The sequence below is a fragment of the Raphanus sativus genome, chromosome 1 (assembly GCF_000801105.2).
Source record: "Raphanus sativus cultivar WK10039 chromosome 1, ASM80110v3, whole genome shotgun sequence".
Lineage (NCBI taxonomy): Eukaryota > Viridiplantae > Streptophyta > Magnoliopsida > Brassicales > Brassicaceae > Raphanus > Raphanus sativus.
Window position 1 is genome coordinate 4,161,457 of NC_079511.1, and position 11,105 is coordinate 4,172,561.

An 11,105-nucleotide genomic window follows, 5' to 3' on the forward strand; every position below is an offset into this window, starting at 1 on the left:
AATATATTATATGTATTCATTAACTTGTATCTATCAATATTAGCAATACTATGAAGACGACTAACTCTATACTTTGAACCTATAAACCATGATATATTAATTTATAACAAAAATGACATTAATGTTACAAATTAGTTTTATAAAAATTATTTATAGCATCAATTTATATATAAGATAAATTTAATCAAGACCCAAATTTTTTTTTCCTGTTTAGAAAAAAGAAACCTAAGAATATATACCATTAAGTTAGCCAAAAATCTTCCGAATAAATAGTAAATTTCACCAACCCAACAAAATGAATTAAAAATATAACAAAAGATATTATGTTTGAAATTTAGCTCACTGGATCGGGTATAAATCTGTTCATTTCAGGTATGAGTTTTTCGAGTTCTCAACATTTGGATCTAAGTAGGTATTTGAAATTTTTTATCCGGGTCGATTTTTTTTGGTTCCGGATCATTCTAACTTTTTATATTATAAAATTTAAATAATATACAAAATGTATATAAAATATGTGAATCAAAAGATAAATCCGCGCAGGCGCGCGGATCATGATCTAGTAACTATTAAATTACATAAATAGAATATATCGATTTAAAGATACCAATCACAAAGTTGTTTAAAATTTTAGTTTTAGCAAGATTTTTTCAATACTATATTTAATGTTAATTCTGTAGATTTTAAAATTTAGTGTTATTCAGTAATTAATGTTAAATATTCAATTAAATTTTATATTATTAATTATATTTATGTTGGTTCTTGGATTAATAATTTGAATATAAAAATTGAAATATTGTGTTATTCATTTTTATAGATTAGTTACAATTCATTTTCGCTTGATTAAAAAAAATTGGATCAAATATTATAACAAAAAAAATAACATCTAAGTTATCACTTCATTGTTCTCTCCTTTGATATGAATGCCAAATTTCTCTCCTTAATTTGATCGAAAAAATGTTCTGTAATTTGAATGATCCAGTTGACTAAAACCAATTTCTTCTTAACCTTTTACGGTGATCTTTTCCACAAAGTACCGCACCAAAATATCTCTTTAAGCATGTTATTCAGTGGAGTGTGATTTCTCACTTTTAGTTTTCTTTATCCAAACAGAGTCAAAGATCAAACTGCCAGAATACAATAGACAACTGCAGTATTTTAAGGATTTTTATCTTTATCTAATTTTCATCTTACAGTTTGGAGATATAATTTATTGATTATATATACACTTAAAGACACAGAGAATAAAAGCTTCACAACTCCTAAGAATCTCTCACTTATAAATTGGAACGTAATAAGAAGTTTAATTAATCCAAAAGTCCAGTCTTTTCCTCAGCATCAAGTTGTGACTTGACAGAGGCAGTATTAGGCCCGCTTGTAGTAGAGAAGCTAAGCGTTCTGCTAAACTCGTTCTGCCAAAAATGGTTCCTCAATGCTTTGAGCTTCGGGTTAACCGTCGAGAAGCTAGGATCCGACAGCAACTCTTGCATCTCTGTCTTTCCCTCCAACAGACTCACCACTTGGGACATCGTAGGCCTTAGCGTCGGTGACGCGTTGGTGCACATCAACGCCACGTTCAACATCAGCATGGCTTCTTCTTCTGAGTAATCGGAGGCTAACGTCGGATCAACCATCTCTAGCAAGCATCCCTTCTCTTGCAAAACGTATGCCTGCACGTATGTTACATTGGTCATTTCATAGAGTTTTACACTTATTAAGTGGATGAAAGAGATGAGAATGTTTTTACCCAATCAAGAAGGTAAACGAAGTCCTCGCTTGGCCTAAAGTTTGTGTTACTCTTTCCACTTACGATCTCGAGTGCAACGACGCCAAAGCTATAAACATCTGCTTTCTCAGTCAAGTAGCCACGCATGGCGTATTCTGGAGCCATATAACCTCTGCAACGTAAACATGCAAAATATCAAAAGAAAAATATATATAAATCCTTAAAAGAGTATTCACGAGTAAACGAGAGAGACTTACACAGTTCCTGCAATACGAGTGCTGATGTGAGTGTTTCCATCATCGTTCAGCTTTGCCAAACCAAAATCAGAGATCTTGGCGTTGAGATCTTTATCGAGCAACACGTTGCTCGCCTTAATATCTCTGTGTACAATCTTTATCCTAGACTCTTCGTGGAGAAACGTAAGTCCTTTAGCTATCCCCAAACAAATCTTCTTCCTCGTTGACCAGTCTAGTTTCAGTCTAGCACTCACTTCCTTTCCTGCAAAAAAAAACCAAATAACCCTTAATTAATAATTTAGAGCATGCATGGTTTGATGGTTCTTCAGTTGCAAACTCTCAGGATAATAAAAAATTAAAACGTACCAAAGAGAGCACGTGATAGACAGTTGTTCTCCAAATACTCATACACCAATATCAACTGGTTTCCTTCAACACAACAACCGTATAGCTTCACAAGATTCGGATGTTGTAGAGCTGAGATCATTCCTACTTCGTTCACAAACTCGCGGTTTCCCTGCCTTGATTTTGCAGATAATTGTTTGACTGCAATCAGTTTTCCTTCAGACAATACACCCTGCACCAAGAAATGGGACCAATCTTCTAGTTTTTTTTACTGTAAAAAGGATTCATAAGAAAGTTAGACAGAACACAAAGTGGACTTACCTTGTAAACAGAGCCAAATCCACCTTCACCGATCTTCAAGGTTGCATCAAAATTATCAGTGGCGGCTTTTATCTGCCGTAGAGTGAAACTTCCAGTTTGTAGATCTAAATTCCTTAGCTCTGTTCAGTCAAAAGACAAACCAAAATGAAAGTAGTCTTCAGCCAACATAAATAGAATCTGAAAACATGATAAGAACACTAAAGTTTATAATACCTTTGTCAATAGCATTTTTGTCACTTCTTTTCTTCAAGAATATACCAAATATGAGCAATAAAAGAAGTGCTGCTGCAACAGGTATCCCTGCTTTTAGCATGATCTCTTTCTTGTCATGATACACCGGAGGTTTGAAATCTGACACACACAAGCAACTATGAGATTCCATGATCCATTTTCAAATATGAAAGTAATAAGAAAAAAAAAAACTTACTTGGTTCCACTGATATAGCTGATATCATAGGACCATAAACTCCTCTAATGGGAATGCCTGTTGTCCCTTTCCCAGCCCACCTCAACCCAATCTTCACATTGTTCTCTGTCACATTCACCAGGAACGATTTTATGACCGGCTTACCGGATCCACCAGCTGCTTCTTGGATATTGAAGTTCTTAATCACTAACTTATCCTGTATTCAGAGAAATGAGTAAGTAAGAATACTACTACTATATGTTATGGTTTTACATTTTTTTTTCCTATAGACATACCTGAACATAGATATCGAACAAGCGTTTGCCGAGGCTGTAAAGTGTCTTGTCATCGGTAAAGATGATCTCAGCGAAGTGGAGGTGGAGAGTGTAGTTACCGTTTCCAAGGCATAGTCCATAGTAAGTTAACGAGGAAGGAGAAACTCGAGCCGTCCTGTAAAGCCCGGAGGTGAGAGAGGAAGAAGCGTTAACTGATAATCTGGATGTGTTCTGTACGATGTAATCATCAGCATCATCATCGTTGTCCATGAAGTTCCCGGTGCTGCTATACGCCCAGTGATTGACAGCGAAGAACATTGAAGGACCTTTGGAGTTTTGGTCAGCTTCGTATGTCGTTCCTTTGTCCACTTTAACTTCACTTCCTCCACAGTTTATGTATAACTTATACTTATCTACAAATTAAGTTTAATCAAGAACATAGACCTGATCACCATTTATTTCAACTGTTAAAAACGTTGTTGCTTACGATCTCTCTTAGGAAGACGACAAGGGATGTGGTGAAGGTAACAGGATGATTCCTTGCGTCTGAAACATCAAACAGAGAGATTGTTTATCTGTCAGTTCACTAAACATGATTAAAAATGCAATACAGAGAGAGAGATTGGTTTCTTACGATTTATTCCCCATGGAGAAGCTTTCCACCCAATTCCTAGGAAATGAAGCAAAAACATTTGTTATTTCTTCAAACGAATGAAACAAAAGTATTCTGAAATATATATAAGAGTACACTTACGAGGTAACATCGCTGCATTTACTCCCGGTAATTGAACTTGCATCGGTAAAGTTGTTGTAAGAAACATCACTGCACACATATCAAGAAGAACATATACAGTTTTTTTTTTAAATTTGTGCTAAGTGGTAAAAACTGAAATTTTAGCTTGGGGATTAAGTAACGTACACGTTTTTGTTTTTATTAACGAAGTAGCTTGGAATAGCTCCTGTCAGCTTGTTTCCTGTCAAATAACTGAAAGAGAAGATTTATTTAGAAAACGCTTTCATGATTTAGGAAGAATACTCTCATAGCTGAGGTCACTTACATGAAATCTGCTTTCTTCATATTTTCAAACGTTGAGGGAATCTCACCGGTTAGTAGATTGAAGCTGAGGTCACTACATAGTAAACAGACAGAAGTTCAGTCTCATGGGAACATAGATAATATTAGAGGTCAATGTATGAACATGACTTACAGTGTTTTAAGCTTCTTCAGCTGCCCGATATACTTTGGAATTGGGCCATTTAAATTGCATTTTCTCAATATCCTGCATTGGAGGTTGAATAAAAAAAGTTATATTAGGTAGACAACACAAACGTTGTATTTTTTTCTTAACTCACAGTGTCTTGATAGAGGCCAAGTTATTCAATGGAGGGAAAGGAGACGGTTTGCCTCCTAAATCACTAATCCTCCTGTCAATCACAACCCACCAAGGAAAAAAACTATGATGATGAATGTTTCACGAGGAAACCAGTTTGAAAAGAAGTTGGTTTTGTCAATGGCTTTACAGATCGGTTAAGCTGGTTAAGGTTGAGATACTAGAGGGTACTGGACCATCCAAACCTGAACCATGCAACTGCCTGCAAAAAGGAAAAAAAAAACTTGTTAGGTTTTGTATGTATTTTCTTGAGGACATGCAATTGTTTATGGAGAAAGAAGTAAACTCTTACAGTTTCGTTATACTTGTCCAGTTTCCGATGAAATCTGGTATGCGGCCAGTGAAGTTATTATCACTTATCCTCCTAGGATCACACAAATACAATCATTTAAGATATAACTAGAGATTATCCAACAATGACTAAGTTTGTTACTTGCTGTTTTGTCATATCAACCATTTTAATAAGACTAAGTTCTCTTACATATCAGTCAAGTTCTGGAGCAGTGCAAGTTCTTCAGGCAATGGGCCAGTGAAAGCATTTGAAGGAAGATGACTGATGCAAAAATCAGACAATATGATAAAGATATTATTAGCCTACATTACAATTGGTTATCAATTCTAAGGTTGTTCTATGTCTATGTGAGAGAAAATAAACTTTACAGTCTCTCCAAATGAATCATCTTTTTAATCTCAGGAGGGATTTGTCCTGAAAATAGATTTCCTTCGAGGCTCCTGCATGAATTCAAACACATAGATCATTCTGAAACTCTGTAGAATCATAAAGGAATGATTATTATGATTTTTTTAAAGCATGACCAGTTCTACTACTCTGACTCAGAACAAGTGTAAAAGGTTTAACAACAACGTACAAGTTTCTGAGAGTAGTGAGGCGAGTTAGGACTTTGGGGAACGGACCAGACAATCTGTTTCCCATGAAAGATCTGTGTATTGCAACATCGTCAAACCCACAAAGACAACAACAGTTATTACAAAACTAAAGAAAATGGTTTATATTTTAAATATCATTAGATCATCTTAAAGCAATAATATAGAGTATAGTAACTTACAAATCTTCTAAGCGCATAGAAGCCCATTCCTTTGGAATGGAACCAGTCAGATAGTTACGGCTAAGGTCTCTGCAACCAACTTGTTTGTGTTAATTGAACCATTTCTATCACTAAGACTGTAAGAATCTATGAAAATTCTGAAGACTTTATTTTGCGTTGATGACTTACAAAACTTTGAGGTGGCGAAGCTTCGAGAACTCAGGAGGGACGATGCCTGTTAGGTTCTGCGACTTCAGAGCTCTGCAAAACAGAGCACAAAAACCGGATATGAGGTTAAACCGGATACAGAATTTCTATTTACCCACTGTTTTTTTTGTCAAAATTTAACCACAGTTAACCATAAATAATCTACAGTTGGTTTAACAACTGATAATGAGAAGCTATTTTTTGTGAGTAACTGTAAGTTTGGGGGCAGAAAAGAAATTTCCGCAATAACTTTTTAGGGCAAATCTTTTACATATTAAAGCGTAAGTTAAAATAAAATAAAATAAAATACTTTAATATTTTAATCGTGTTATTTACTCCCTCCGTTTCATATTATATGTCGTTCTAACCTTATGCACACAGATTAAGAAAACATTTAATTTTACATATTTCCAAAATAAAAACACTATTACCAATACACCTAACCATGTATCAACCAATAGAAAAATAGAAAAGAGAATATTCTCAATAAATTTTGCATTGAAAACCGAAAACGACACTTATTTTGAAACAAAAAATTTCCTCTAGAACGACATATAATTTGAAACGGAGGGAGTAATATTTTGGAGTGTTTTCTATTTTGTTTTTTAATCATGATAGATATATGATTTACAACGTCTAATTAAGAACGCAGCAATTGTTTTCATCTACTTAGACAATCAGTACAAAATAAAATTTTAGTCTCATCTCAACATAATGACAAAATCGCATTCTGAATACTCTCATGTATCGCAGACACTCTGAGTAACTTTATTTTGTAATAAGTAATGTTAGTTTTATAAGATAACAATTAAAAACATATGTTTAAAGAGATTCCTGAGGCGACACCAAAAATAATAATTAAAGTGACTTTTGGAGGTAAATTCATTGAATTGTTGGAATGTTTTTGTCTTTGACGATTTATTAAGTCGGCACAAATCTCTGGTTACGATAAAAACAAATTCCAAAGTAAACGCGTTACTCTATTTTGAATCTTAGCCTATATAGTCAACGGATCAGTCAACGATCAGCTGCCATGTACAGCTTGGCATATAAACTTGTGGTCACAAAGAGACAAACAAAACTATTAAGCTTTCTAATAAATCTTCTGTAGTTTCACAAGTGTTTTGTACATACACCATTATTGATTAGCTCTCTTAATCATCCTAAAAACGATATGATTCTAATCCTGTTTCCTTACTAAAAAAACTTGGACTTTAATTTAGTAAGTTGGTAGACATGGTATATTGTTAGCGGTTATCACTAAAGCGCGTGCGTCGTGTAGTTAATAAAAACATAATTAAATCTACCTACTCACCAAGAACGTGATTAGTGCGTTTTGTGACCATAAACATTGTCAGTACTCTTGTTAGCTTTTGTTTTCCTTATTTTTGCTTTAAAAGTAAATAAAAAATGTACTGATGCAATTCCTAAATACTATTCCATGATAAAGTAATTTTAACCGTGGAATATTCATACTCCCATGGTTTATTTACTGATGAGATCAGTACTAAAGTATATGACTCGGTACCAACATCATTACTTAGACTAAATATATTTGTAAATTCCAAAAAATGGGTAAATATTATAAGAAGATAAGGGGAAGAGGAGGAGGAAAAAGAGGCCTTACATTCTGATTACATGGCAAGATGAGTTCAGAAGAAGAAAGGAGCAATTGCAAGTGATATTACTCTCGAACTCTTTGGATGTGTAAGTGGTAACAACCCAGTTGCCTTGACCACTACATGGATCTTTGTTGAAGTCCCAGTCTTTCTTCCCTAGCTTCTTCCCTATCTCCTTCAGTGCTCTCACTTGCCATTTTAAAATTTCAAGAAATAACCAGTAGGTGATATAGATTCATATACATAAACGTACAAGAGATGAGAGACAAAGTAATAATCTCAGCTGGAAACTATTAGAAAGATGAAAAGGGAGATTCGAAGTGTTTTAAGATTACCTTCGGCCTCGTGGAGTTTATTGTTGTCAGAAAATCCAAGTCGCCGATGGAAAATTAGTGTGAAGAGGAGGATGATGAAATATTTGCTAAGCCAAGAACTCATCTTTTCAAATTTAAAAAAGAATGAATAAAAATATTGTATCACTTCTCGGATAAAGCGTGTAAGAGATATGGAGAGAAAGACATATGGTGAATTAGGAAGTAGGTAATGGTAATGATGAGAGCTTATGGGCCACTTCAGTCGTCGAAATTTAAATATAGATGCTGTACTTTGAGATGTCTATATTTATATCAGCTTATTTAATAATTTAACAAAATGTTGACCAAGTAATTAGAAAATATATCAGCTTATTAAATACTTCCTCTGTTTTTTAAAGATGTATGTTTTAAGATTTTTTTTTGTTTCAAAAAGATGTATTTTTCATATTTTCAATGTAATTTTTGTCAACTAATTATAAATAATTGTGAATCTCAAAAACATTAATTGCATTTCTTGAAATTTTATTGGTTTAGAAATATATGAAATATAAAATAACAAAAAACTATGCATTAATAAGTAAATTTTAATATGTTTTATTAAAAATGTGAAAATCTCAAAACATGTATTATTTAAAAACAGAGGGAGTAGTACATACTTTTCAATTAGGAGTAATATGACATTTTATAATTGTGCACACAAATTAATAAAACATTTATTTTTTTATATTTCCTAAATAAATGCATCATTTAAAATTTACTCAATCGCAATTGGACCAATAATAAAGTATAATTTATTATTGGTCACATAACATTATTTGTAGATAAATTTTATCATATAAAATTGAAAATATGGTATAATTTAGACAAAACAGTCTATCTAAAACATCAAGTATTAAAAATAGAAGGAGTACTAAACTAGGAGTATAAAAATAAACATATTATTATGGAATTTATACTTCACCTTAAATTTGAAAAAAGGACAAGTAACTAAACAAGACAAATCTGGTTTTGACATAACAAACCATGAAATGTAATAAATTTACAAAAACAATTGTTGAAATTTTGATGCAAAGTTTAAAAAAAACAAAGAAAAAATAAAGAAAAATAAATAAATAAAAAATCTTGATGTGAAGTGAAAAATAACAGGTGTATAAATCTAGGTTTAAATATTTATGTATATATTACGTGAGAAAAAAAACAAATAACATTAAAGTTCTACTTTTGGTAACGTATGAACATGACTTACAGTGTTTTAAGCTTCCTCAGATGCCCAATATACTTTGGAACTGCACCATTTAAATTGAATTTTCTCCATATCCTGCATTCGAAGTTGAATGAAAAAAAAAAGTTTCTAGGAATCTTATACAAAGTAAAAAACACAAACGTTGTATTGTTTATAACTCATAGTGTCTTGATAGAGTCCATGTTACTCAATAGAGGGAAAGGAGACGGTCTGCCTCCTAAGTCGCTAATCCTCCTGTCAATCACAACCCACCAAAGAAAAAAACTATGCTGATCAATGTCTCATAAGAAAATCAATTTGATATTGTCAACTGGCTTACCGTCGGTCAAACTGGTTAAGGTTGAAAGACTAGAAGGTGTAACAACATACTACAAAGTTGAAACTAGTTAAGCACGACCAGTGAACTTTCAGGCTCTAATATAAGTGTAAAAGATGTAAAAACATACAAGTTTCTGAGCGTAGTAAGTGGTTAAAGATCAATGTGTGCACATCATCAACCGCACAGAGACAACCCCCATAGATTTTTTTTAACAGTGATCAATTACAAAGATATTTTAATGAATTAAAGTTATTATGTAACTTCTATTATCAATATTTATATTTTAGTTTTTTCATTAATAACTTATTTTATCTTAATAATAACTAAAAAGGGAAATATATATTAAAAGTATTTGAGATTTTTTGAATCATGTTCAAGTTGTTTTTTCCCAGATAGTTTTAAATCTACATAATCAATTGTACATAAATAATTGTATGGTTTTTTAAAAGGATTATTATATTCTTATGATATTTATAATTATTTATTTCTTTGGATTACCGTATTATTGATTCTATTTTCTAATAAGATTCTAATTTGATTAACACTTAGTTTTTTCCAACTTCTTTCAAAAATAACATATATCAAATTATGCAGATGTTATAGAATATATTTACAGATTAAGCAGATGAATCAAACTAAGTACAACTAAATATAATCTGGTTTCAATATGCTTAAAACTAAAATAAACTGTGGTAGAAAAATACATATAACTTGATATCCAAAAAGAGAATAATAAAACTATTTATACCTGGAATCATATATAAATAACAATATAATTTTTTTTTTTTGATTAACGTGGGGGTATCCCGGGTGATAAAAACCTCCCAAGGAATACTCTGAAATTGGTACATGATAAGCCTTGAATCGAATGAGGCAGAAAGCAACAAACTCGATCTGTTGCCGGATGTGACGCACCGGTCCAACGAGAAAAAGATGTGTAACTTGGAGCAACAAACAATCAAGGGATGTGGGTCGAAAGGTCACACAGAAGTTGCGGAAGAGCTCCTGATTTACCCTATAACAATCTCCCTTGGATATGACACACCAAATTTGATTGAGTTAGATTGAAGGATATTACACACCAACAATCATAAAAGTTTTGACCAATGGATATTACACACCATGATCGAAAACAAATTTGAGAATCACTCTCAAGGTTCCAAAAATATAAACTGAACTCTTTTTGATATGATTCTTCTTCGAGGACCTTTGTAATTGAGCTGACTATATTCTCCAGGTGGTTTCATGCGTTTATTGATTGTGGTTGAGAAGATATGCTTCGAACACTGAACACATGTCCTGATGCTTCCCATGATCATATCATTCCACCCCTCTTAAAAAAAGATTTGTCCTCAAATCTTGCTTTTAAAAAAAAACAAAACTTGAACACGACATTTAACAGATATGACCAAGAAGGATTTAACACTTGAAAGCAACAAGTCCTCTCTTTTTTTTTTTTTTTAAATAAAGAAAAGAAGATGAAAGGTAGAAGATGGATGAAGAAGATGAAAAGATGAGAAAGTGATAGAGAATGAATACCAAACTCAGAGTGTTGCTCTGATACCAAATGATAAAAACCTCCCAAGGAATACTCTGAAATTGGTACATGATAAGCCTTGAATCGAATGAGGCAGAAAGCAACAAACTCGATCTGTTGCCG

At 32.7% G+C, this 11,105-nt stretch overlaps 2 protein-coding genes and 1 long non-coding RNA gene across 3 annotated transcripts in view; 1 reads left to right on the top strand and 2 right to left on the bottom strand.

Annotated features, from left to right (window-relative positions):
* Positions 1-844, top strand: part of LOC130495623 (exocyst complex component EXO70H1-like) — a 2,485-nt gene extending 1,641 nt beyond the window's left edge. Inside the window, exon 2 of the mRNA XM_056987043.1 lies at positions 815-844. Within this exon, the coding sequence (XP_056843023.1) occupies positions 815-844 (30 nt within the window). The remainder of the gene's footprint in view (positions 1-814) is intronic.
* Positions 845-1,151: 307 nt separating this feature from the next.
* LOC108814048 (probable LRR receptor-like serine/threonine-protein kinase At1g07650) lies at positions 1,152-4,955 on the bottom strand. The gene is made up of 16 exons (XM_018586585.2): positions 4,828-4,955; positions 4,660-4,731; positions 4,515-4,586; positions 4,365-4,436; positions 4,226-4,291; positions 4,061-4,129; positions 3,941-3,976; positions 3,794-3,852; positions 3,328-3,719; positions 3,053-3,248; positions 2,839-2,976; positions 2,626-2,744; positions 2,326-2,536; positions 1,981-2,221; positions 1,745-1,895; positions 1,152-1,667 (listed from the first exon to the last, which is right to left on the bottom strand). The coding sequence occupies exons 1-16, from the start codon at positions 4,953-4,955 to the stop codon at positions 1,305-1,307; spliced, it is 2,385 nt and encodes a 794-aa protein (XP_018442087.2). The 3' UTR covers positions 1,152-1,304.
* Positions 4,956-5,585: 630 nt separating this feature from the next.
* Positions 5,586-6,009, bottom strand: LOC130509787 (uncharacterized). The gene is made up of 3 exons (XR_008943740.1): positions 5,933-6,009; positions 5,765-5,833; positions 5,586-5,638 (listed from the first exon to the last, which is right to left on the bottom strand). It is a non-coding gene; the product is annotated as an uncharacterized LOC130509787 (long non-coding RNA).
* Positions 6,010-11,105: the final 5,096 nt, after the last annotated feature.